Source organism: Rhinatrema bivittatum, chromosome 2 (genome assembly GCF_901001135.1).
Source record: "Rhinatrema bivittatum chromosome 2, aRhiBiv1.1, whole genome shotgun sequence".
In the NCBI taxonomy this organism is placed as follows: domain Eukaryota; kingdom Metazoa; phylum Chordata; class Amphibia; order Gymnophiona; family Rhinatrematidae; genus Rhinatrema; species Rhinatrema bivittatum.
In genome coordinates this window covers 336,259,817-336,287,740 of record NC_042616.1, presented here as the reverse complement: position 1 = coordinate 336,287,740, position 27,924 = coordinate 336,259,817, and the positions used below count along the sequence as shown (strand labels likewise).

Sequence of the window (27,924 nt, the reverse complement as noted above, 5' to 3'; positions counted from 1 at the left end):
GGTGCTGGCTCTTAAGTGTCTATGGCAGCTATGCCAATAATGGCTTTCCTTTGTTCCTGGATTTTACTTATTTTATAGTAAATGAACAGGTATAGACTGGACGATTCTCTTTTTTTTTGGGATAAGTGAGGAGTTCATCTTTGCATATGTTTACAGCATGGGCTTAGGAATGCTTAAAGATATGCAATATCCCATCTGTGTCAAGTTCTTTGTTTCAGACAGGGCTGGATATAAATAATTTGGGACCTTGTCCAAAAGTTTATTATCTTGTTTTCATGTAATGTCTGCATTTTCCAAGTCTTAAGGCACATATGAAAAATCTAAGTACTTTCTGTTCTTCCATTTTAGTTTGGTTCAGAGAAATTGGCTCTTGACCTAACAAATTTGGGACATACTGCACCTATTCTTCCATGCTTGTTTACGTAGAACACTGAGACTTGGTTGTCAATCTAAATCAAGATTCTCTTTCCTGAAAGAAGCTGAAAGCCTTTACATCACAGTAGATGGCTTTGAGCTCCAGGTGGTTCATTTGTAGGTAACTCTTCATTGGGGACCATAATCTCTGGGTATATAACATACCAGTATGCACCCCCCCCCCCCAACCCATTGGCTGAGAAATCCTGTCAAAAAGGTTACAAGACAAGAGTCACTTGATGCAGTGGAATACGTGGCAAGACCCACCTTTAGAACTTTCAGATTCATCCATCACTCACTGCAAGGATGCTCTCATCCCAGGGGTTACAGAGATTTGGTGGGATAATAGGTGATTGAGCTGATCCCATTGACTTCGAAAGCCTCACTGAAGATCCCACATATACAAACAAGTCAGCGGAACCACAGGAAAAATGTGTCTGAAAAGGACCAGGATTGACCTTGCTGATGCTTGGTCCTATTACAGGAGATAACCTTTTTGACGGGGAGAAATGTTTTTTCTTGAAGACAATCTATTGAAGTTCCTACGAACTGAATTCTTTGAGACAAAACCAGATTTGACTTGGCAAAGCTAATCAGAAAACCCATATGGTCTTACTGAGAAACTCCAGAATTCCCGATAAAGATGGATCCATCACGAGCCAATAGTCCAGGTATGGGAAAATGCAGACTCACTGCAGATAAAGCTATCCAGCCACTATCACAAGGTATTCTGTGAACACTTCAGGGCTGTCAAGAGGCCAATGGGTAGTACTTTGTGTTTCAGTAGTGCATTTTCTGCACCACAACCTGAGGAACTTCCAATGAGTGTGATAAAAGGAAACGTGTGTATAAGCCTTCTTCAGATCTAGAGCCCATATCCAATCTCTCGATTGAATGAAAGAGTCATCTGTAGGAAGCTGATCTTGAACCTCTCCTGAACAAACAACTTATTCACTCTCTACAAGCCCAGTATAGGCCTCAATCCCCATGACATCAAGGGGATTAGGAAATACCAGAAATAGAAATCATGGCCATACTACTGAGAAGAGACAGGCATGATCACCTTCTGCTGAAGGAGTGACTCCACTTCTAGTAATTTGAGACCTGCCTTCCCCTCACTGAAGACAGGTCTCAAATTCATCAAAAAATGGACCCAGGCATAGACTGCATCTGCTGCTGAGCCTTTGGCTGAAACTTTTTCCTGTGTTTACCTCTAGCAGGTAGCTGCTGTTGCTGAAGAGCGGGAAGAGCTCGATGATGCTGAGAAGAGCCAAAGGGACATCTTCGGATGGATGGACACTTGTAGGGAGCTGTTGATCCCCTGTTGCGACCAATAATGACTAAGGTGAATTGAAGATCTTAATCATAGCCATCAGCTATGTCGCCAAACGAGCTGTCCCCTGTACAGGGTACATCTGTGAGACAATCATGCACATCATCTCAAAGGCCACTCACTTGCCATCACACAAGTCCTCAGGCTTCTATGCAAGTGGCCTACACATCCTGGCTGCAGAATAAAAAGCTTTGTATATGGAGCAAATGAGATACTTAACATATTCTTCTATATTCTCTACTGCTTGATGGAAGTGGGCCTGCTGTAGATCTGACAATTCTGTCAGACAGCTTTGGCTTTTTGCATGCATTCGTGGAAATACTGCACCATCTAGAGATCAGCTGCAATCCAGATACTTAGCAACGATCCCTGGAAGATCTTCTCTGCGCCCCCCCCAAACACATCCATTGCTTTTAGATCCTTCCCAGATGGTGCGTTAGAGTGATCATGTATGCACTTTAGCACATTTCAACACTAACTCCACCACCCTAAACTCTGGTGAGGCCTGGACCCTATACTTAAAGTCTAACTTCCAGATCATCAAAAAGCATAATATTGGAGTGTCACATCCTCATCTGCAGGTCCTTGAAGAGTTTAAGAGCTGGGATAGCAGCAGACTCCACTTGAGGTTGAAGAAATTGAAGCTGCACTAAGACATCTGTTCTCAGGCCCTCTTCCTTTCTGACAGACAACATCTTTGCCACTTTATCCAAAAAACGTGGAGTAGCAGAGATCTGGTGGAGAGGTATGCTAAGGCAAATGCAGCAGGAGATCTCATGGAATTCTGAAGATCTTTTCCTCTAACCATAGGGGAACAATGAGCCATGATTCAGATGATGAGGGTGACTGAGGATATCTCTGCTAGTCTGATAGGGAAACATCCAGTAGGAAGTCAGAATTAACTCATCCCACTTCTTCCTCTTTTGCTTCATGAAGGGACTCCCCTGGAGGAGAAATGATTATCTCATGGTGAGGACTTACTCCCAAAGCTGAAAACTCTTCAAGAAAGATATGCACTGGTGTGGGGCTTTGGGTGGTCCCAGTAGGGAAATGTCCTTTATCTTGGACAGAAGATGTTTTAATCTCCCTCTACAAGGCTTAAGCAGCAAATACATTTTTCACTAGATGTGATAGTTGGGTTCCCACTGGCTGAGGGACCATTTGCCAAAGAGTTGGATCCTCTTCAGAAACCCTAATCAACTCATTCTCACTAACAGCTAGCGGTAAAGCCTAGGAGTAATTTGATACCATGGCAGCAGCTAGTTTTGAGGCATTCCATGCCAGCTGCACCAAAACTCCCATCAAATGGCACCTTGGCCCATGGACAGTGCCTGCAGCACTTCTTTCTGCACCATAGCACCAGCAACAGGACTCTTGCATTTATGTACTAAAGTGCTCTGCTACAATCGACCGTGCCTTTGTAATGCTAAGTGTTAACTGCTCCTTAGAATGTGAGTTCTGCGATAGTGACAGATGATACCCTGGTTTGGTGCCATGAGTATCTTCTGCACCATGGATGATGGGGCCTATAAGATATCTCCCACCTTGGCTTCAAGAGGAGGCCTGCTCCAAGGAAGCCCTGCACAGATCGGGTCTTATTTTTTCTTTGGTTATGAAGGGGACAGCCATGAAGTGGGTCCCTTCTGTCATTTAGATGCTCTTCTTGACACCTGATTTAGTGTCCCAGGTTTCTGCACCACAATCAACCCATGATTAGAAATGAATTCGGGAATATATGCCATGGGAGGGAGGTGTGAAGGCTTTCCCATGTTTGCAAGAATAAAAGGGGGAAGATTCCTCTCTCAATTTCCTGCACCAGGTGTCTAACAATGCCTCACTCCTAGTCAAAGAGCGGTTCCCACTGCTCATTCTCATGCCGAAACTTTGGGCTCATACCCGCTGGCACCTTTCCTAGGGCCTCTATTTTCCAGGAATGATATTTACTGTGCCCTACCGGCCATCAGACTCTGACAGCTGGGTCTGTGTTGGCACCACTGGATGGCATTACCCAAGCTTTCTGGCTAATTCATACTTACTAGTCGACGGAGAAAGACAATCTAAAAATATATCTGTGCCTCAATCAATAGCAAGCAATATTTTAAGCTCTAGCTAGCCTCAATTTCCTAAGAAAAAAAGGCTTATCAGATTGTACTGGATATATATGTGCTGTAGTTTGTGTGTCTGTGACCCTCTCATCCCTTATAATCTGGAAACACCTAGAGGTAGGTGAATCAAAATTGGCATAGAGACAGATGTGTGGGTGGGAGGATGGAGGAAGGGAGAGCAGAGTTGGCAATTTTTTCATAAGAAATGCATGGTGTGTAGAATTGACATTATCTAGAATGTTACACTTGGTGATATATAATACTAACGCTTACCTGTGAGATTAATTCATCCTTTTCTTCAGCCAGTTTTCGTAGCCTGACATCTAAAATGAGGAACGAGGATCTCAATCAGAAATCTGGTTGATTTAATGAAAATTCCTTATGTTATTCCTGCACTCACGAGCTTATAGAGAGGAAAATAGAAACTGACAGATTTATCATAAATCAATTAAGTCTGATTACTAATTTTGCTGCATCAAAGTTGAACGTTTTTAAAAGTTTAAACTAGGAACCTTATCATTCCAGATATTTTAAAAAATTTCCTGTAGTCCTCCACATGCCATAGAAAAACATGACTTGTTTTTAAATTCTTCATATCCCTGTACATGCTTCATATTCTGTCAAAAAAATACAAAACAGAATGCATAAGAGTTTACACAACATGTTCTATACTCATCCTGAAAGAATTATAGAAATATTCCAAAAGTAATTAATAAAAAAAAGCAAAGTCTTGTCTGAATAAATCTTTACGCCCCTTAACTCAATACTTAGTGTAAGCTCCTTTTGTAGCAATGGGTCATTTAGGATGCTTGCCTACCAACTTTGGAGAGCAGGATGGTGCAGTTTTTGCACATTCTTCTTGGCAGAGGAGCTCAAGTTTTTCGAGTTGGCTAGGGATCATCTGTAGACTGCAGTCTTCAAATCTTGCCAAAGATTTTCTATTGCATTCTGTTCTGGGTCATTTAGGATGCTTGCCTACCAACTTTGGAGAGCAGGATGGTGCAGTTTTTGCACATTCTTCTTGGCAGAGGAGCTCAAGTTTTTCGAGTTGGCTAGGGATCATCTGTAGACTGCAGTCTTCAAATCTTGCCAAAGATTTTCTATTGCATTCTGTTCTGGCCTTTAACTGATCTACCCAAGGACAAATTTTTTTTTTTAATTGCTGGGCCGCTCCATTGTTGATGTGCTTAGGAACATTGTCTTGCTTAAGATCAATCTTCTCCCCATTCCCAGGCCTATGGCAAACGGGTTTTCCTCCAAGATCTGCCTGTACTTTGTGCCATTCATCTTCAATTTCCACAAGTCTCTCTGTCCCCAGACTCAGTCTTAGATCTCTGTAATTCTTTAAAGCAATCTTCACAGTGACTTACAGGCCCCACAGTGACCTTCCATAGCAGTTTCTTTAGCCCATGACTCTAAACTTTAGAAGGATGGCCTGCTTGCACAAGCCTAACGAAAGAAAGAGATCCAAAAGTCCTTGGAAAATATTTTATTAAGAAAGCAAATTGCAGGGTAATTACCCGACTTCTGGCCTGAGTTTCGCCCATATACAAAGGGCTGCTTTTGCTGGAAGTGTGAATTAACTATCAATGTTCATTTTTAGTATTCAAAACCTTAAATGCTTGTTAGATTCGCAGAATGCCGAATCGATCAGGCCATGGTTTGTTTTGTGTCAGCTTATGTGTAGACAACAAGCAGTTTGTTTTCTTGTTGTCAAGCCTTTTTAAATCGTTTCTAAATCACACAGCTGAGAGCGTGCGATTTCTGATGAGCCCATGTAGCACATCCATACAAATAAAGGTTCTTCCATGGATAGAGAGGAGAGACTTTTAGGTGGTTGGAGAAGTAGAAGGCTCAGTCACATTTGAAAAGTTAACCGATGTGACAGCCTTTCTACTTCTCCAACCACCTAAAATCCTCTCCTCTCTATCCCTGGAAGAACCTTTACTTGTGTGGATATGCTACATAGGCTCATTCTAAATCACACAGCTGAGAGTGTGCGATATCTAAACGATTTAAAAAGAGTTGTTGTCTACACATAAGCTGACACAAAAATCGTGGCCTGATCAATTCGGCACTCTGCGAATCTAATAAGCACTTAAGGTTTTTGAATACTAAAAATGAACATTGATAGTTAATTCACACCTCCAGCAAAAACAGCCCCTGAAGAAGCCCTCTGAATATGGGCGAAACTCAGGCCAGATTTGGGAAGCTATCCTGCAATTTGCTTTCTTAATAAATATTTTCCAAGGACTTTTGGATCTATCTTTCTTTCGTTAGTCTCATGGCTTTGATAGACCGCCTTCCTTTTTGCTTCTGCTCGCACAAGTGCCTTGGTGCTGCCAAACTACTTCCACTTTACAATCACGGACCTGACTGTGCCCAAAGGGATAGTCAAACATAAAATTTCTTATAGCCTTTCCCAAACCTGTATCTGTGGACAACATTATCCTGGAGTTTTTGGTAGTTCCTTATTCAGCATGTTTTGACCTTTCATTCAAATTCTCTTCAAACAGCAACTGATTCTCTATCCAAGAGTATTTAAATCAGTTTAACAACTATGGCCAGACACAAGTGGGTTCTATAAAATTATGGGCCTTAAGACTATTTATTTTGAACTGGATCTAATTTGTTGTGACAAAGGGTATGAAGCCTTATGCAATTACGACTCTTTGGTTTTAGTTTTTAATTACTTTTGAAGTATTTCTATAATTGTTCTTTTATAATACAAGTATAGAATATGATGTATGGATCAGTGAAACTAACCTTTACTTTAACATTTTGACTTTTTTTTTTTTTAGACAGCAGAATGTAAAAAATGTACAGGTGTGAAAACTAAGATATTAAGGTTTTAGAAGGTCTACTTACTTCCTGGCCTAAAATGCTGTTAAGTCCTCCCACACAGTAATGTTTCAGGAACACAACATAAAACTTATTCCCACACACAAAAACTATTACTTTCTACTACATCTGGTCTTTAAAGTGGCTATCGGATGATAAACAGTACTGAAGCAAGATGTAAAACATTTTCAGGAACTGAAATCATTTTGAAAATGGTAGCCCTTGAAAGAAACAGCAGTTTCTCCTAATTTATTTAGATTTTTATATTCCGTTTTTCACGGAATATTTTTTTTTCAGCACTTCAAAGTGGATTACATTCAGGTTCTGTAGGTATTTCCCTATGCCCAGAGGGCTTACAATCTAAGTTTGTATCTGAGGTAATGGAGGGTAAAGTGACTTGCCCAAGGTCACAAGGTGCAACAGTGGGACTTGAACCCTGGTCTCCTGGTTCATAGCCCACTGTTCTAACCACTACTCCTCCACGTCATTCTATTTCATTATGTAGTACTATGGGGTAAGGCGCCTACCCACATCTCTCCTGCAAAGCATGGCAGGAAGAAAACATTACACCTTGATTTGAGTTGGATAAATTGGCCACGACAAACAAATGGCAATGGGTTTCACAAGCAAGGGTGTGATAGTTGACCTAGTTCTCACAAATGGGGATAATGTGTCTAATGTCTAGGTAGGTGCTCAACTGAGCACCAGTGACCAGTCGGTATGGTTTGATATAGCAAATAGGATACAGAGAAGTCATACAAAGATCCAAATTTTGAATTTCAAAAATACAGACTGCGTCAAAAATGGGGGCGTACCTGGAGGAAGAACTAGAAGACTGGGAGAAAATGGGTGAGGCCAAATTAAAAGGAGCTAACACAAAGGATTAGAAAAGTAAACAAAATAAGAGGAAAAAGAAACCAATTTGATTTTCAAAGGAGGTGGCTGAAAAGATAAAGGCAAAAAGAACAGTGTTCAAGAAGTACATTCCAGGCGTCTGTTTGCGTTACACTGTGAACCGATGTGATATCATTGATGAATGTCGGTATATAAAAATTTTAAATAAATAAATAAAATAAATAAGTACAATGGACCCCCAAAAGAGGAAGACAGGGAAGAATATTTGGTGAATGTGAGAAAAGAAATCAGGAAAGCAAAAGGTCAAACAGGAGAATACTTTACCTTTTTGGCAATCCAAAGTGACAAAACGTTTTTCAGATGTATCAGAGGAAGGCCCAAGGTGGTACAGTGGAATTGAAAGGTAACAAGGAGCAATGTGAGACGAAAGATGAAGACATAGTAGAAATATTAAACAGTTCTGTGTTCATTAAAGATGACCTTGGCAATGGACTGATGCTGGTTGACAAGACCATGGATGGAAGAGTGGTAGATGCAAATGTATGTGGACAAGGCCATGGGAGATGGTGAAGATGGAAACAGTGAAAAAATTCAAAGGGGCTTGGGATAAACACTGTGGATCCCTAAAGGCTAGAGGATGGAAATGAAGAAAAGAGTGCATGGTGGTTTCTTGCTGGTGCAGCGCTTACAATCCTTAACCAATAAAGCAGAGTTGCTTACCTGTAACAGGTGTTCACATGACAGCAGGATGGTAGACCTCACACGGAACACTTTTGTCAAAGTTTCTAGAATTTTGACTGGCACCTACTGGGCATGCCCAGCATGGCACTATCCCTGCAATCAGCAGGAGTCCCTCTTCAGTCTTGTGTATAATAAAAGTACGTGCGAAAAATAAAATAAATCGCAAGTGAACCCAACTCTGCGGGGTGCCGGGCAGGTTTTGTGAGGACTAACATCCTGCTGTCCTGTGAGAACACCTGTTACAGATAAGAAACTCTTCCTTCTCACAGCAAGCAGGATGGTAGTCCTCACACATGGGTGAATAGCGAGCTGAGGCTGCCCGAGTTAAGCACCAAATCCACCCAAAGACGTGCAACAGGCACAACAACAGGGGTGGATTTGGGATGAGGGCATCCTGAAAACCCAGAATGGGTCACTGGTAGGACATTGGGTATTAAGCTGAGAATAGGTTGTGCAGAACAGACTGGCCAAAAATGGAATCTTGCCTGCCAGCCTTATCCAAGCAATAATGGGCTGCAAAGGTATGGAGCACGCTCCAGGTCGCAGCTTGACAAATATCGATAAGTGGAACCAAACACCTCAACACCTCAATTCGCAAGAAAACTTTAAATCTTTTAAAAAAGATCTTAAAGATTGGCTACTCTCACAGTCTTACAATGGCTGCTCACCCAATGACAACTGAACATAAATCTTTTTCATATCCACCTTCACGTTCCTTTTTATGCCAGCAATCCCCTCCTTCTGACATTCGTCCTGTCTTGCAGAAACCTTTTTTTCTCATTAACGGTTTCAACCGTTAACTTCAAGTGTTGCATACACTCATATCTATTGTTCAATGTATTTATTGACTTTTATTAAGTTAATGTTCTGATTCAATCTCTGTCACACTGTTATGAATTTAAATGTAACTGGTTTGTTATAATGTAAACCGGAGTGAAGGCTATGTCAGCTGTACCTCGGTATATAAACAAATGCTAAATAAATAAATAAACAAGGTGTGCCACTGAAGTTGCAACGGCCCTAACAGAGTGTGCTTTCACACGGTCTTGTAGCGGAATGCCTGCTTGCTGGTAGCAGAAGGAGATACAGTCCGCCAGCCAGGAGGAAAGGGTCCGTTTTCCCACTGGATTTCCCAATTTGATGTTATCAAAGGAAACAAATAATTGGGTGGATTTCCTGTGGGCTGATGTGCGGTCTAAATAAAATGCTAGGGCACGTTTGCAGTCTACGGTATGAAGAGCCCTTCCTCTTGTGTTTGAATGGGGTCCTGGACAGAAAGTAAGTAAAATGATGGATTGATTAAGATGAAATTCTGACACTACCTTTGGTAAAAACTTAGGGTGTGTATGGAGGAGTACTCTGTCTTGCAGAAATTTAGTGTAAGGCGGATAGGTTACTAATGACTGTAACTCACTAACTTTGCAAGCGGATGTTATAGCGAGAAGAAAAATTACTTTCCAGGTGAGATAGCGGAGATCGCAGGATTGGAGAGGCTCAAATGGAGGTTTCATGACCTGTCTCAAGACCACGTTAAGGTCCCAAGCAGGGGCTGGAGGATGCAAAGGAGGATTCAGGTGGAGCAAACCTCTCATGAAGCGTGTGACTAAGGGATGTGTGGAAATAGAGACATCTCCTACTCCCATTGTGGAAAGCGGCTACTGCACTGACATGTACTCTTATAGAGGAAGTTTTCAGGCCCAACTCAGAGATGCCAGAGATAGTCCATAAAATTCACGGTGGAACAAGCGAAGGGGGTCGATGGACATAGACGTGCACCAGACCGTAAACCTTTTCCACTTAGAGCGATAAGAGTGTCTCGTGGAAGGCTTTTGTGAAGCTACCAGGACTCGAGATACAGACTCCAAAAGGTTAAGGAGTCGGAGTATCAGCCTTTCAACATCCAGGTAGTCAGTGACAGGGCCGGTAGGTTGGGGTGGCGTAGGCGCCCGTTGTTCTGAGAGATCACTAGCGGGTCTGTCCCCAGGCGAACACACTGGCATACTGAGAGGTCCTGGAGGATTGGGAACTAGGCTTGGCGTGGCCAGTGAGGGGCTATCAGAATCATTGAACCCTTGTCCCTTCGTAACTTCATGAGAGTCTTGGAGATGAGTGGAAGTGGAGGATACGCGTAGAGGAGACCTGTGGACCACGAGAGGGCGAACACGTCCTTCAGCTGTGAGTGCCGGCTGCGAGTGAGCGAACAGAAGTTCTGTACCTTGCGGTTGTGGATGGACGCAAAGAGGTCCAGTCGTGGATAACCCCAGAGTTGAAAGAGTGTGTCCGCCACCGTGCGGTTGAGGGACCACTCGTGCGGATGACAGGTTCGACTCAACTCATCCACCAGAACATTGTCCACGCCTACCAAGTAGGTCACCTTGAGGTACATCACATGGCAAAGAGCCTATGCCCATATCTGCGCAGCTTCCCGACACAGAAGGTAGGAGCCCGTTCCTCCTTGCTTGTTGATGTACCATATAGCTACCTGGTTGTCTGTCTGAATCAGGATGGCTTTGCTTGCCTCTGTTATCCTACTCCTGTGGTTCCACCTCATTCATACTGCCTGTCCCTGGTCCTTGTGTTCTGTCTCCTGGTCTGTCTCTGCCTGACGACTGCCTTTAACCTTGCTTCGGACACTGATCCTTCCCTTGCCTGTCTTGGTCCTTTGCAATGGACACTGACCATTCTCTTGCCTGCCACAGATCCTTGCTTTGGACCTGGACTACACTCTGCTTGCTGCCTGTCCTGACCTCAGCCAGGCCCCTTTCTGTCTCAGCCCTGAGGGAATATTATCTAAGTCCTGCAGGCCCTTGGAACCCAAAGGCTCAATCTGTGGGGAACGGGGTTGGTATAGTGAAAGTCCAGTCTAGGGCACGTCCGCCAGCTGGTGGTGTGGGCCTAAGCAGTTTGCCCTCTAGGTTGCATCAACCAAGCCCCAGCACAAGAGTCCACTTTGTTTACACCCAAATTCCATTTGAACCAGTCATCTCAATTAGAATTTATAGGAGCACTGCTAAACCTGACTAAAATAACTTTCCTCCCACAGGAAAGGATTATCACACTGATATTTTCAATGGAGAAGTTAAGAATGAGTCAGCAGGCATCAGTATGTGATATTTTGAAGTTGAGTCTCATGTCATCAGTATATGTTACTTCCATGGCACGTCTTCACATGAGAAGAGCCCAATAGACCCTCAGATCATAGTGGAACCAGGCCATTCAAGATGTTCAGAAAAGCATTTGCATTATCCAAACTCTGAAGGACGCCACATCTTGGTGGCCAATTCATTGCCATCTGGCCAGGTGTATACCTTTCCAAATTCCTCCAGTGCCCATATAGAGGACTTTGCACCTAAGGCCTTTGGTCTGCTCAGGATAAAATCTGTAAATTGTAATTAAGACAAATTGAGGCGCCATCCTAATCTAGGGTCTCCCCTTCCCCCCAGGAGCTGGAAAGAATAGATGAGGTAATAATCTAATAAATACGAACGTAAGATATCACACTCCATTATCCTGCTCACCAAATTTTTATTTGATGCATATATATAATTAAAATTATTTCAAAAGGAAAGATTTTGTACAATAGAGATAGTAAATGGTAATTTTGTTATTTGAATGTATTATCGTTGTAGAAAGGATATACATGGGTGTAACTGAGAAAGCCTTATAGAAGATCTGGGAACAGTAGTGGATTCGATTATGCTCCCATAAGAAGTTGGTTAAGGCGAAACATGTTGGGAGTGTTGAAAATACAGTAATAAAGGAAGAGTATTAATATTAAACAAAACGGCAAAAAAGAAGTTTCACTACAAAGTGGGAATTTTTTTGAAATGTGTGAATGAGGGTATGAATGAAATTTTAGTGATGTGTTGTTCCTGAATATAGGTTTCTTGTGTGTATCTGTAGAAGAAAGAAGATGATGTAAAATGTTTTTTTTTATAAAATTTTGTAAAAATAAAGGTTGTTAAAACAGATTTACGTCATTATATTGTATTGACAGAAAACCCTTAGGCATCACAGCAAACCAGGGTAATTAAAAGTGATGTATCCTTAGAGTAGACAGGACAATTGAGCAGACAGGATGGGCTGAATGGTCTCTCTCTGCCATCATTTATCATTTTACTGTGATTGTTTAATACATGCAAAAGTGCATGGCCAGAAAGAGATGAAACAATGTTATGCTACCAGCAATTTCTGCAGGTCCCTAATATATTCCAATTGCTAATTCTTATTTCCATTTTTATTTTTATTTTTTTAACATCAGGGTAGGAACTATTTAAATAGGGTATGAAGCACATTTTTAGGACGATTGGGTTAGAAAAGCTTGAAATACACAATAAAGATGAATTCTAATTCCCTTTCTTTAAAAACTGTCCTGAGAAATACAAAAAACCATTTGAACCAAAAGACAAACAATTATTAAAAATGAACAGGAAGAGAGAAAAGAAAGGCATATCAAAGGACACTTGCAAAATGCACAAAAGGACACCTTAGTCTTTCTTCTTGGGCATCAAACAAAACAAAACAAAACCACACCAGCAAACCAGCTTCAAAATTACTTCTCAGCTGCATCCAAGTCAGTTCATTCTCTTTTCTTGCTCCTACATTACATGCACATTCTATAGAATGTGAGGACAAGCCAATGTTAGTCTGTTGCTGCTATGTGCAAGATGGAAATACACAGCAGCTGAAAAAAAACATTTTCTTGTCAGGTTTATCAGTATTTTTGGAACTACTTGTGCTTGATTGAATGCTAATGTTTACGCAACATGAAAGTTGTCATTTAATATTTAAAGAAAAGCAAACAACTTAATGGTCACGAATATAAAATAAGCCAATTGAGAACATAATGAGATTACTCGTATGCTTTTACCTAGGGGTCCCTCTCCTGCAGCTTCCAAGACCTGAGCAGCTTCCTGTGAAACTATTGTTATTGCACCAACCCTGGGTTCATGGTTTATATCACCATTGGGAGTACCATCAGGAATTATAACCAAACCATGTTTCTGAAAAGGAAACAAAATTTCAAGTTAGCATGTATGTAAAATACATTAACTTTTTCAGCATGTTTAGAAATTCAACACCTACACAAAAAAAAGTTACCTTGAATCTATTGAGATCACTTCCCAAAGGAAAAGAAAGGGTAAAGTACTTATAGTAAAAATAAGCTCAAATTTGATAACCCCATCCTATGTACTCCAGTACTGACATACTGTACCTCTCCTGTCTTCATTTTTTCTCGCAGGTCAGTCAGCTCATCTTTGAGCTCATCCCGCTCAATCCTAATGCAGTCAAAGTACTCTTTCTGTCTCTCTAGGGCCTGGGTGCAGGCAGGTAGCAAAAGAACAGCAGAGAAAAAAGCATGTAAAATAGTAGACAGAAGGAAAACACAAATAAATGCAGAGTGCGAAAAAGTAAGAAACATGCAAAGGGAATAAAAACAGCATGCTCAACTTTCAAATGGCCTGAATGTATTTAATTCTCATACATGATTCTTTGCCTTATTGACCTAAGACCTCAAGGCAAATTACAATGAAATGGTGCATCCAATACAACCATTAAAAGGAAGTTTTGTTGAATGTTTAATGCTACCTTGTTTTATAACATACTGACTTCAAATGTCTCTCTCAAAGAACTAGTAAAAAAAAAAAAAAAAAGCATGGCTGTTTTCTATAATTCTTTTCCTCTTTCTAAAACTTTACAAGAATACCCATTTTCTGCTGCACTGACCAAGCTACAGGTCAGTAGAATTCTGTAGCTAAGTAAAGATTCCTAATCCATCTCCTACTCCAGAGACCATTATGGTCACAGTATTAAGCAACATCTGCACTATAACAACTTCCATTTAATGCAATCAAACCAAAAAACCAGATACATTGTTAGCAGTATGAGCTATTTAAAAAACCAAAAGTATTATGATTTAAGTAAACACAACCAAAATAAGTCTCAAATCTAGCAAGACTAACATTGTCATGCATGAATATTTACTTAGGACTAGACCAATACAGTACAAAATATATCAAATGGAAACTTAAAACTAATGGGATAAAAACTGAAAATATGGGATAAAAACTGAAAATATTCTAAGAATAATTATATGGTCTACAAATTTTGTGCATCTTTTCTCTGTTGATTTTGAAGCTTTTGTCTATAACAAAAGAAAAATCCCTGGAAGCAACATTTTATTTAAAGAAAATGTCTGTGGCATAAAATTGATATTCTGGCACAATTTCTTCTTCCATCAGATTTTTTTTTTAAGATTAAACAAGGTTAATTCTGAATATAAAGAATTTAAAGGGCAAATTTGACAAACTCCGCACTCAGCTGAAAGAACTGATAATTGGTGTGAATGCCTAGCAGTGGCTTGAGCTCTAGAACTGGCTTATTTGAAGGCTGTGAAACTTGCAGGTTGAGTTATTATATAAAGGTCTTTGAAAACATTTAATAGATGAATGACTTTTTAATATGTAAAAATAAAACCACCAACTTCATAGATAGGTACAGAAACCTTCATATAAAGCAGAGCAGAAGCAGAACCTAAAGCATTGTGACAGTGCTTGACATTCAACTTTTGCTGCTTGTGAAGCTCACTGGTAAATCATTGGTATCATTGAAAGTTACATTTTTTGGCAAATATTTTAGAATTGCAAATAAAATAAGCATTAAACAGTTTAATAAATGATGGCATACAAAATGGGAGAAACTTATCTTCCAGATATATCCAACGTTTATTTTTTTCCACCAAAAAGCTATATCCGTTTAACTGCTTGTGGTTCTATTACTGCTGTGACTACCATCTTAGTCAGTATCCCACTGCTTTAGCCTAAAACATATGCTGGTGTATTCTGATTTTTTTTGGGTGGTTTTAAATCTTTTTAATAATATTTTCATTAAATTATCACTATATTGTTTCCATTTAGTATCTATGTTTCTGCTAATTTCATTTCAGCAGTAATAGAACATTTTTTGGTGTAGACAACAATCTATCTACTTTATCATCAGCCACTTCCTCTCTCATTGAACTTTAGACAGGTATGTAGAAATGTGACATGCTTTATATTGGAGGGGAGGGGAGCATACAATTGTTCTTTAAGCCACAGTCTCTCTTAAAAGTCTAAACATCCCCCCTTTTAGTTTACAAGATATATTTGGAATTTTGAAGACAGAGCATATATAGTGCTTACCTAGTTGCTCTCTAGAACGTTACTGCTCATCTTGCAATTACAGTGCTAGATGTGCCTTAATTAGTTCCAGCAATGATTTTATGTTTGTTTTTTTAATGTTTTGCATTTCCTTCATGAATTAAAGAAGTTAGTGTAATTCGCACTGAACTAATTGGAATTTGCGGAATGTAGGAAGGTGTAAAGATGAAATGGATCCCATATTTAATATCCTGCCATACTTAAATAGAACTTACTTAACATATAAATATATCTTTCCATGTCAGACTCATTTTCACATTTTTAAAATGTATTGGGCTATTCCTAAGCATGGCCCCTTTTCCTTACTATCATCTCATACCCCAATTTTTCTCTCTTTCCAATTAACTGTCTCCTGGAGGTCAAACACCTCTCTGGTCTGAGAATCTATTTTCTGCTGCATGCGCTGATTCTCCTGGAGTAGACAAGGGTAGAAGAAAGAACCAAAGAGCAAAGAAAAAAAAAAAAAAAGAGTAAAAGAAACAAAGCTCAATATAGTAGTAAAGCCAACCAAAAGCAAAGCAAGGAAAATTAAGTTTACAAAGCAAAAAGATAGTGAGAATATTTAATCCCACCCTCTTTCCCCAAAGCCAAATTACAAATTGGATATTGTTTTAACTATCATAAGTGTCTGTTAGAATAAACCACATTTTAAATTTATAATATCTGTAGGCAATGACAGATTTAGGAATTTGCAATCTCTATGCACCATTGGTGCTGTTGACTGTCCCTCACTCTCCACCAAGTTGGACAACAGTGAACTGAAAGTTTAAGGCACAGTCTCACAATTTCCTGCAGCAGCTCAAGAGTAGATTGTGGTAAAATATGAAGCAGATAAACATTTCAATCTTATAATATAAAGCCAGTCTGCTTACCTCTAAACAGAGCTCTCTGTAGAAGCAGGGTGAACTGGCCATTAAATGGGTAACATCATTTATTAGTATCAACATGGAGACAGCTCTAGAGCTCAGTAAAACCTTTGAGCATGATTGTGAGTTTCAGCACATGCTACTTTGTAAGCCCTTCAGTCTCTTCCATAGCTTTAGCGAGGAAGTCAACTCTCCAGGGAAGCAGGAGGCTATTAAGAATGGCTAATTCATCCAGCAAAAATCAGAACATCCCCCATCCTTTTTGGAAGGAGTAAAGAGGAGACTACTGCATGTTCAACATCCATGATATGAGACCCAGTGCTGGCAGGGACTGCCTTCCTTCCATGTGATGAGAGAGAGAGGTTTTCAGTAGAACCAGTAACTGAACTGACAGACAGGCAAGATATGGATACACATTTGCCATGGCCAGGATGCTGTGATGAGCATCATCCTTGCCTTGTTCCCAAGGACTTTTTGGATTCGCCTGCTGACTAGAGGAATTGGTGAGTATGCACAGAATAGACAGATGCTCCAGTCTAGTACAAAAAAGTCAGAAGATGATACAAGGAGCAGACTTTGTCTTCTGAGGTAAACAGATCAATTTCCCAAGCAAGTGAGCAAACAGACTGCAACCCCTTTATTCAGGGACCACTTATGATCACTACTGTGATTTGCCAATGTGTTCTGGATTCTCTGAAGATGTGTCTCCTGGAGATGGGCATTGTAATGACCTGCCCACAACCAAATTCAGAGGGCATCCTGGAAGAGGATGTATGAGCCCATACCTCCATGCTTATTTATGTAAAACATGGCCACTTGGTTGTCTCTCTCTTTCCTGAAAGGTGGTGAGAGAAAACTCTTAGAGCAAAGCGAATAGCTCACAGCTCCAGTTGGCTGATTTGTAGCTGACTCTCCGCTGGGACCATAATCCTTAGGTCCATGCCTCTCTGATGTGTGACCCATCTCCAACCCTTGGAGGAGGTGTTGGTAGACAGTCAATTTATGTGGTGGAATGTGCAATGATAGGTCAATCTTTAAAACCTCCAAATTTATCCAGCACTGAAGGGATGCCTCCAGATGACTTAGAAGAACCATACACAGCAGCAGCAGCAGCAGCCATGTATCCAAAGAGGACCTGGCCGACTTTGCTGACACTTGGTCATGATGAAAGAGATATCTTAACAGACCTCTCATTATTGCTGCTCTTTCAACAGGAAGAAACACTCTCATGAATAAGTATTTCCAGGCTCCTATAAACTAAATTCTTTGAGCTGGAAAGAGGTTTGACTTGGCAAAAAAGACCAGGAAATCCAGTACTGGGAGTAGCGATCTTCTCAAAAGGACTCCAGAACTCTTGATGGGGATGTGGGTGTACAGCTGCTGCTGAAGAGATGGAGGAACTTGAAGACTGACAAGAGCAGAAGGGGATTCTTTAGAAGAATGAACACTGGCATTAAGTGGTGGCCAGTTGGTTTTCTCCCCGCAGTCTATAGCAATTGCAAAGTGGATCGATGTTCTTTAAATCAGAGTTGTTTTCTTTTGACCTGTGTTACTGAATAAATTGTCCCCTGTTCAAGCTACATCTGCAAGACTATCATGCATGTCCTCTCGGAAGCCACTCGCTCACAGCCATGTGAGCTGTCAGGCTCCTACAGAAGCAGCCAAATTCCTGGCTGCTGTGTCAAAAGCCTCATAAGTGAACAGATGAGGTGCTTCTCATATTTTTCCACTGCCTGGCAAACGTTCACCTGCTCTGTACCTGACAAATGCAAAGACAACTTTTGCATGCATTTGTACAGATACTAAACCATATAGAGTGGGTGAGCAGTGATCTAGGCCCTCAGCTTATATCTCTGGAAATTCTTTTCCCCAAACTTTTCCAACACCCTTTGGTCTTCCTAGAAGATGTGTTGGAATGATCATGAGTGTGTTTATCACTTTTCAGTGCTGACTATCACTACTGAGAGCTGGGGGAAGTTGGATAACTTGAAAACTTGGGGAATCCTGGACCCAGTATTTTAAATCCAGCTTACGAGTCATTGGAAATCATGTCGGTTTTTGCCACATCTTCAACAGGCAATCTTGCATGAACTGAGATATCCAAGGAATCCACTAGATGTTAAAAGAAGCCCAAAGATATCTGCGTATGACACTGATGGACAGCACCTTTGCCAGATTATCCAAGAACCTGGAATAGCAAAGATCCTCCAGTGGGAAACCATGCCGAGGGCAAGTCAGGAAGGGAATCTAAAGGAATCTCAAACCACGGGGACACTAAGCCAAGACCCCGAAGAGGATGATGGTAACTGAGGCGATGACTTCAGCTGTTCTAAGATAGAACCTTCTAGTAAGAAATATGAATTGAGAGAGTATATTTCATTCCTTTCCGACTCCTGAGGGTACTCCCCTGGATGAGAAGAAACCACCATCTCATGGTGTATCCCCGTCATTCATAGCGCCTCTGCATCGCTCCATGGTGGGACCGCACCTTGAGTGCTGGGTAATGTTCTGGTCATCGCATATCAAGATGATGTGGTTGCGATGGGGAGGATACAGGGAAGGGTGACCGAAGGTGATGGGGGGGGGAGTGGAGTGGCTCCCCTGTGAGGAGAGACTGGGGAGGTTGGGCCTTTTCAGCTTGGGGAAGAGACGGCTGAAGGGGTGGATTCAATAGAGGTGTTCAGAATCGGGATGGTCTACAGCAGGTGGACGTGAGTCGACTATTTGCTCTTTCAGATGGTAGAGGGACTAGGGGGCACTCCAAGGGGTTGGCGTGTGGCACATTTGAAACTAGTCTGAGAATTTTCTTTTCAGTCAAGCACAGTGGAACTCGGGAGTTTGTTGACAGAGGATGTGGTTGCTGCAGCTGTGATAAGAGGAATGAGATGGATTCTGGGAGGAGAGGTCCATTACCTGCTGTTAATTAAGTTGACTTGGAAACTGGCCGCTGATATTGCTGGCAACGGTAGCATGGGATGGACTTGGTTTTTGGATACTGGCCAGGTTCGTAGGGCCGGGATTGGCCACTGGTGGAGGCGGGATACTGGGCTTGATTGATGGACCCTTGAGGGACCCTCGGTCTGACCCAGTATGGCATGTTCTAATGTTCCTTGTCAAGGGACGCAGAAGCGGGGAATTCTTTGTATTTCCAGGATGGCTTTATTTTCCCTGGGTGCCCCTTTCAGTCCTTCGATCATATTGCAGTCCTGCCAGACCTCTGGCAGGCCCCCTGAATTGGATGTATTTGGTAAAACTTTATTGTGGGGTTTTTTGCTGCTATCGCCAAATTCTTTTCCTGTTCTTTTGGCCTGTCTCGTCGAGGTTTTGCATTTGGTTTGGCAATTATGGTGTTTTTTCCTGTTTGCTTCTGGGGAATCCTTCTCCAATTATTGAAGAATAAGTAGGGGATGGAATGGCCTCTCTTTACCTGTTAGCCATGCCCGTGGTTATTTGGCAATTTTGCATTTTTCTTGATGAGTGGAATACATCTGGACTGCACTGTTAAGATGTCCATGCCTCACAAATATCCTAAGTTTTACGAAGAGGTGATCAAACATGTGAACAAAGGCGACCCTGTAGATGTTGCGTATTTGCATTTTCGATGGCATTAAATACAGAGCTGTCTATAGGCAGAATGGCAGCCCCTTTTGTGTCATCCTCAGTCCAAAACATGGCGTTATCTCCCCTGGCGGGGGTATCGAAGAAAGGGCCAGGCTGGGGCTCTCGAATAATGACCGCCTGCCACAGGAAGAGCAATCCGTCCAATATGCCTCATTTCACAGTGCGATTGCTCTTATTCGGAGGTGCGGGGAGTCAGCAGTCATCGAGGTGGCATTTCAGCTGCTACCGGTCCACCCATCTAGCTTTCCGTTGTTGGGCTTCAGATTCCGTGGGATGTTTAACTTCGACAAGCATATGCCCATGTGTCGCTCCGTGTCCTGCACCTATTTCGAGGCGTTCAGTTCATTCTTACACTGGGTGACGGCAAAAGGGCCCGGTCAGACAATATATAATTCACTACCTTGACTACTACTTTTCATCGGCCCGGCAGGAACAGAGGCGGTGGCTCATCTGTTAAGTACCCTTCAGGAGGTGGCAGAGGATTTTGGGGTTCTGCTGGCACAGTAGTAGACTGAGGGGCCAGCTACCACCATGTGCTTCCTTGGCATTGCGCTGGATTCCAAGAGAATGATATTCGGCCTGCCAGCGGTTAAACTCCAAAAATTACAAGATGACGACACTCCGGGAGGGCAGACAATGTTGGGAGCATTTAACTTTGCTTGCCAAGTAATCCTGATGGGTAGGGCCTTCCTGCGCAGACTAGCCGCCGCTACAGCAGGGGTGCACCATTCCCATCATTTCATCAGAATATCAAAACCCATACGCGAGGATCTTACGATATGGACATCATTCCTCAGCAGTTATAAAGGCATATTGGTGTGGCAGGAGCCCCCAGTGTCAAGTCGGGACCTGGACATTTACTCAGGCTTCAGGGGGTTGGGGGATTCGGCATTTACTGGCAGGGCACTTGGTCCGCCACGCAATGGCCGACGTTATGGGTGAATGAATGTATTACAATCAACATAACATTCCAAGAGCTTTTTCCCATTTGGGTTGCGCTGGTAATAAGGGACAAATATTGTTTTCTGGTGTGAATCAAGCCGTGGTTTCGGTTATCAACAGGCAGTCAGCAAAATGTCCATGGGTGGCGGACCTGTTTCGGCAGATATTGCTAAGTAGTCTGCGCATTAATACCACAGTGAAGGCGCATCATGTTCCGGGTTCTTACAATGGCATGGCGGACTCGCTATCTCGCGCTAAATGTTTTTTGTTCCGCAACAGGTACCCAACTCCGATGAGAGGGTGACCCCAGTACCGGAGCGTGTATGGTCAATTGGACCCCAACCACGGTAGATCTGTTACGGAGAGTTGTGGCTCCCACCATGTGGGATGCTTATTGCAGGGAATACGGGAGGGTGCACACCTTCCTAAGACAACATGGTTTGAAAGAAGTTCTGGTGGCGGAAGAATTGTTTGTGGCATACATATCGTGGGCCAAGGATGCTGGACAGTCCAGGGGCTTAGTGGGAAACAACTGGCAGGCCTGGCATTTTCATAGGAGCGCAGGGTTGGGGGAGACCCGACCAAAGGATTGCTGACACGAAAAATGTTGAAGGGTTGGGGAAGAAGGCTGGGGTTCAATAGGGATGGACAGCATCCCTTCACACATAACTTGTTAGTGTGATATGGCATAGGTTGGGCAACGTTATGCGATTCGGTATTTGAGACGCAGTTATTTAGACTAGCCTTTACACTGGCCTTCTTCGGTGTGCTGCAAATGGGTGAGCTGGTGGCGGCATTTAACAAGGATGTCGGTCACACGGGAATGTTGATGAGGAATGTCACGAGGCAGGGTAATATGCGGAGGATATTTATACCAAGGTCCAAAACAGATAAATTGGGGCGAGGCGCTACCGTAACTTTGAGATGGTTGCCCAATCAGGTCACTTGCCTGGTGGTGAACTTGGAGACATACCAAGCAGTGCGACCAAGGTGGGGGGGGGAGCATTTACTAATACATGGGGATGGGGCCCCCTCAACACGATATCAGTTCTCAGTGGTACTCAAGCAAACCCAAAACAGTGGGGGAGAACGCAGATAATTATGGGACACACTCCTTTAGGATAGGGGCGGCCACAAGCACTGCACAGGCAGGACTGACAATGGAGGCCATTCGACAGATAGGGAGATGGCGCTCATCCACGGTAGATTCTTATGTCAGGTTGGATTGAGCCAGCACATTATAACATGTTGATTAACGAGAGTAATTTTCAATGGCAGAATCGTGTCCTAGGCCGGTACAGGTGTGGATTTTTGGGCACTCATTCGTGCATGGGGCGGCACAGAGGGCATAGCAGAGCAGATACAGCCCGCATCTGGGTTTGGCAAGCTGGGGGGGTGCACATCACCTGGATGGGGAAGCGTGAAATGCTCTGGGGGCAGTCTACAGCCCATACTGCGGGTCAAGCTGGAGTCGTTGGCAATTCCAGATATCATAATAATACACTTGGGCGGGAATGATCTGGGTTCTGTGTCATGCAGACAGCTATTACAGCAGGTAAAGAGGGACTTACAGGAAATACTAGCTTGGTTCCCGGGAGCGCTCATCTGCTGGTCCAACATCATATCACACATTAAATTTGCAAAGCAGAGGTTATGGGGGAGAGCCCGGAAGAAGTTGAACAGGCAGATTGGAGGATGGTTAGTGCGCGTGGCAGGGTGTCAGACATGGCACGAGTGGGTGGATGGACAGTGCGAGGGCCTTTACCGGCAGGACTGAGCACACCTATCGGATATAGGATTCAACCTGTTCAATAATAAATACAGGAGGCGATTGAAAGGAACTGCGCACAGGTGTAAAAGGGCCACAGCTAGGGTTTGGTTTGGGGGGCATCAGGCAAGTTAAACTCTACCTGGCGCTGGTGGCGGGTACCCAGGCCAATAGAGACGTATTGGACATGGATGAGCCACGGGGCTGACGAAAGGCAGGTTGTCGGAGGGGTGGGGACCACGCCCGGAGGCAGGTCCCCTTGCTTGTAAACATGAAGGGGGAGGGGGGGGGGGGTCGGAAGAGATGTCGCCTTGCTAGAAGAGTGGCGGGCAGCAACATGGGGGGCATGGTCCCGGCAGCGGTGAAACCGAAGGATTGGCTCGAGTGGGTGAATTTGTTATAATGTTGAAGTCATAATTGTTATGTTAATAAAAGCTGCGGCCACTTGATACCAAGATTACGGTATAATGTGAAATCATTTTGGGAATGGGAAAGGGGGGTAGGACGCCGAAGGGAGCCAGAGAGGAGTCACGGTTCCCAGAGTCAATCTATTATTTCCAATATGAAATATATAAGGGCTGCTCTTTATTCTATAAGAACTTAGCTTGGTGAATCTGATGTGAGGTTCAAAGATTAAATTTATCTGTCCTATCTGGCCCATTGTACAAACCTCTCTCTATAGGGTAGGAGCCAGTGGACCAAATGTACTAGAAGGAAAAAAAGTTAAACCAGTCCTTACCAGATCAAAGTACCCCTATGTGCAGCCTGATTCAAAAGCTTACAGCACTGCTATCTAACAGGTCGATACAGTAACGTGCAGTTAAAGATTGCCCGTCTGTAACGTGCTGGGAGCGCACAATACAGACGAGTAAGGCGATCCAGCGATACAGTCTCCAGTTTCACGCATCCTTAGCGCTTCCTAAAATAGACTCATAACCCTTTCCGCACCCAGCATGTAAATGAACGAAAAAGCTGTATAATGAAGGAATTAGCTATTCCCCTCCGATACTGTAACGGGCGCTGATACTATCTCCTCAGTAACCCGCTGTTTTGCCGCGGCCTTAACGTGCTAGTTTACCGCCTCCCCCTAGTAGGAGTTAGTGTAGTGTAGTGTAGTGTAGTGTAGTGTAAAAAACATTGCTTACCCGCCCTGGTCCCGTCCGGTCTCCGGTGTAGCCCCAGTCCGGTCTCCTGCAGCCCATCCGGTCCCCTCCTCCCGAAGCAAAAAAAAACAAAAAACGAAAAAGTAGCAAGGCTCGGGCCTGCTACGGCAGTCCCTTCTCCCTTCCTCCCGATTTCGCACGGCCATTCATCCAGGCAGAGGGAACCGGTGGCGAAAACGGCCCACGGTTCCCTCTGCCTGGATGAATGCACGGCCACCGGCAGTGAAGGAATGGCCGTGCGATTTCAGCGCTGAAGGCAGTCACATGCCGTGGTCACGGCATGTGACTGCCTTCAGCGCTGAAATCGCACGGCCATTCATCCAGGCAGAGGGAACCGGTGGCGAAAACGGCCCTCGGTTCCCTCTGCCTGGATGAATGTACGACCACCCGGCTCCCTCCGCCTGAATTAATGCGCGCCTGTGAGACCCGGCCGGGTCGCACAGGCGCGCATTAATTCAGGCGGAGGGAGCCGGCGGCAAAAGCGGCCTCCGGCAACCCCCACCGGCAGTGAATGCGCGCCTGCCGGTGGGGGTTGCCGGAGGCCGCTTTCGCCGCCGGCTCCCTCCGCCTGAATTAATGCGCGCCTGTGCGACCCGGCCTCGTTTGAACACGCGCCCACCCGCCCCCCGGATCCCGCTGCCGCGCCCGCCCAATCGAACACGCGCCTACCCGCCCGCGGCCTCGATCGAACACCCGGCTCCCGCCGCCGCCCGCCTGGACCCACGCCGCTGCCTGGATGACCGCATGAAAGTGACAGGTATTTAAAAAAAATTTTTTTTTTGAACACTCAGGTTTTTACATATTTTTTTTTTTTTTTTTTTTTTTTACACTTCCTGGTGCCTGTCATTTCAAATGTCATTTGAAATGACATTTGAAATGACAGGTACCAGCGCACCCAGGTTACTGTATAGGCGCTGTATTAAGCGCCTATACAGTAAAATGGGTTACGCGGGCATAACCCTTCCCTAACGCTTTAAAGCCGCGGCATGCATTTGCATGCAATTAGAAGAGAGTATCGGGGACTAAGTGAAGAGAACTGTGCGTGCGGGGAGGAAGGGTGCGCCTGACACTGCCGCACTGTTTCTACCGCGGCCTTACTGTATCGACCTGTAAGTGTTTTGTTTCAATATATTTATATATTTTCCTCTTAGTATTTTTAGAAGGTATTTTTTCTGCTGCTGTTTAATCATTTTCTCCTGTATATAAGATTAATAACTCTGTGCTACATTGTTTGAAATAGAACTTGCCTAGTGAAAAAAGTTTTTACACAGCTGAAAAGAGTATTTTTGGCTAGTCTTTATAGCACGTTTCTTTTTTTTTTTTTTTTTTTTTTTAAAAAGGAGATAGTAAGATCTGCTACCCATAAGATAGGTTATGTAAATAATTAGTGACCTAAGTAACAATCCAACAACTTGCAGACTAAGATAACACTACTCAAGTCACCTCACTGAGCCTTATACTCAGAATGTCTTTTATTCAGTGTAACAATTGTGGTGCTTGGTTGTCCACTTTGCCTCTAGCTGTCTGCAATAAAAGGAACTGACTCATCTGGAAGAGGAACTATCTAGGTTTAAAAAATCCTCCTTACAGCATCCAGAATATCAATGCATCTATCTATCTATCTATCTATATATATATATATATATATATATATATATATATATATATATATATATCTGAATATATATTCAGATATATCTATATATCTATATTCAGAATATCAATGCATCAATGATCTAGAACTGTACACCACACATCTCTGTAAACAAAACTCTCCAAATTTTCATGCATAATATTCATTAAAGAGAGGTTGGCCCCTTGCCCCCTCTTCTGTATATAGTATTTATTCTATTTTATTTCACTTTATATATTTATTGCTCCGTTCACCCCCTCTTATTTTCCTACTCCAAGTTAAGGCTTCCTTGTTATAATGTAACTGTATGCTCCGTATCTCTTGTTGATTGGTTAATTGTATATTCTGCTTAGTTCATTGTAAACCGAATTGATTTGATTTGTATCAAGAAAGTCGGTATATAAAAGCCTTAATAAATAAATAAATAAAATGCCATTTTCAACAAAGGACTCTAAAACCCAAGGAAAAATGGATTACAATGGGCTCTAATAGAACAAGACCTATGACCCAGAGACACCAATCGCAACTGAGAAACATTCAAGATATCTGCCCCCACTCCCACAGAGGACTCAAATATCCAGGAATACAGTGGCTCTGGTAGATTAAGGCCTGGGGTGAAGAGCATCTTCTGTCCACACTGATACCCTTACATAATGCTTTTTCTGTGTTGGAAATCAAAGTTACTCCTCTAATAGACAGTAAGTGGACATCCATAAAAGAAAGAAGCCACCAAATGCAACTAAACACCCTTCAACATTATCAAATCTAATAAAAGAAAGCTCCATCTGATAAAAGACTCAGAGGAACAAATTTGAGATCTCTTTTCAAAGGCGACAAATTAAATGCTTTCCAGGATGTTCAGCTGGTAGAAATGGAAACCAGGTAATTGGTGCAATTATAGAAGAAATAATATCAATGTTATCATCCATCTGGGGACCAATGACTTTGCTAGAAACAGGATCCAAGCAGTACAGAAAGATTTCCAATGTCTGGGGAAGGCGATTAAACCCATATGGTGGTGGTGGTGGTGGGGTGTGTGTTTAGATAGCACCCTGAATGGATGTGAGAGTCTTCAGCTCCTGTGTCTTATCTTGAACTTTTTTTGTTCTTTATTATTTTCCCTTCTGCAATAATAGGACAAGAGGAAGGGAGTTGTTAAACACTATCCATTTGCAGGAATGTCCCAGTAGACCACCATACCAAAATTCTCACCAATTCTGCTCATGCAGAGAGACGACAAAGGGCAATAGGCTGCCAGAGGATCGAAAGTCTGGCCGGAAACCTCTCTTCTCAGTCTCGCTTTTGGGAGTCCAGATTTTTTCGTCAGACGAGGCCAATGGGACCTCAGCCCCAAGACAGGCCATGCATAGGCAACAGTCCTTTCGAGGGACTGGAAGGTCATCTAGAGGCGGATCCACCCAGGGTGCGGGTGGCAATAAATCCTCACAATGAGATCCAGCAGGACCACTCCTCGTCTCTGGAAATCGGGGGCAGGTTGGCCCGGTTCTACGGGGAGTGGACCAAGATCACTTCCAACCAATGGGTGTTGAGCGTGGTGAGAAATGGCTACGCCTTAGAATTTTCTCGCCCACTGCAGTCTGTCTTTCTGGAGCCGCATTGTCTTTCCCAAAACAAGTGGGCAGCGGTCCAGGAAACACCTCAGCGGTTAAGTCTGGAGGTGATTGTACCTGTGCCAGTGTCCAAACAGGGACAAGGAGGATATTCCATCTATTTCGTGGTGCCCAAGAAGGAAGGCACGCTCCGACCTATCCTAGACCTGAAGAAAGTCAACCAGAGTTTGAAGGTACCACGTTTTTGGATGGAGATGTTGCGCACCGTAATTGCGGTGGTAAGGGGAGGAGAGTTTTTGGCGTCTTTGGATCTCATTGAGGCTTATCTGCATATCCCCATCCGTCAGGAGCACCAGATGTTTCTCAGATTCATGGTTCTGGGACAGCACTATCAGTTTCAAACGCTGCCTTTCGGGCTGGCCACTGCCCCGCAGACCTTTACAAAGGTGATGGTGGTAGTGGCGGTGGTGCTGCGACAGGAGGGATTGCTGATGCACCCGTACTTTGACGATTGGCTGATATAGGCGAAGCCACTAGAGGAATGTGTGCAGTCCGTGGACAGAGTTCGGTCGCTCCTGGAATCTCTAGGCTGGGTTATCAATGTGCAGAAGAGCCATCTGGTCCCCTCCCATTCCCTTGAATACTTGGGAGCCCGTTTTGACACCCAGTGGAGCAGAGTGTTTCTTACAGATGACAGGGTGAACAAAATTCAGGGGCAGATAGCGCGTCTGCTTCGTCTCCAGATGCTGAAGGTCTGGGATTACTTACAGGTCCTGGGCCCAATGGTGTCCACATTGGAACTGGTGCCCTGGGCATTCGCCCATTTGAGGCCTCTGCAGAGAGCCTTGTTGTCCCTTTGGAATCCTCTGTCA

General features: G+C 43.3%; 1 protein-coding gene across 14 annotated transcripts in view; it reads right to left on the bottom strand.

The window, feature by feature from the left end:
• LRRFIP2 (LRR binding FLII interacting protein 2) overlaps positions 1 to 27,924 on the bottom strand; it is a 360,344-nt gene that overhangs the window by 44,770 nt on the left and 287,650 nt on the right. For 11 of the 14 annotated variants that reach the window (XM_029589814.1, XM_029589817.1, XM_029589816.1 and 8 more), the window contains 4 exons: positions 15,808 to 15,900; positions 13,505 to 13,606; positions 13,160 to 13,292; positions 4,126 to 4,175 (listed from right to left, as the gene is read on the bottom strand). In XM_029589814.1, coding sequence (XP_029445674.1) covers positions 4,126 to 4,175; positions 13,160 to 13,292; positions 13,505 to 13,606; positions 15,808 to 15,900 — 378 coding nt within the window. The remainder of the gene's footprint in view (positions 1 to 4,125; positions 4,176 to 13,159; positions 13,293 to 13,504; positions 13,607 to 15,807; positions 15,901 to 27,924) is intronic. The other 3 variants (XM_029589822.1, XM_029589827.1, XM_029589828.1) reach the window with 1 other exon arrangement.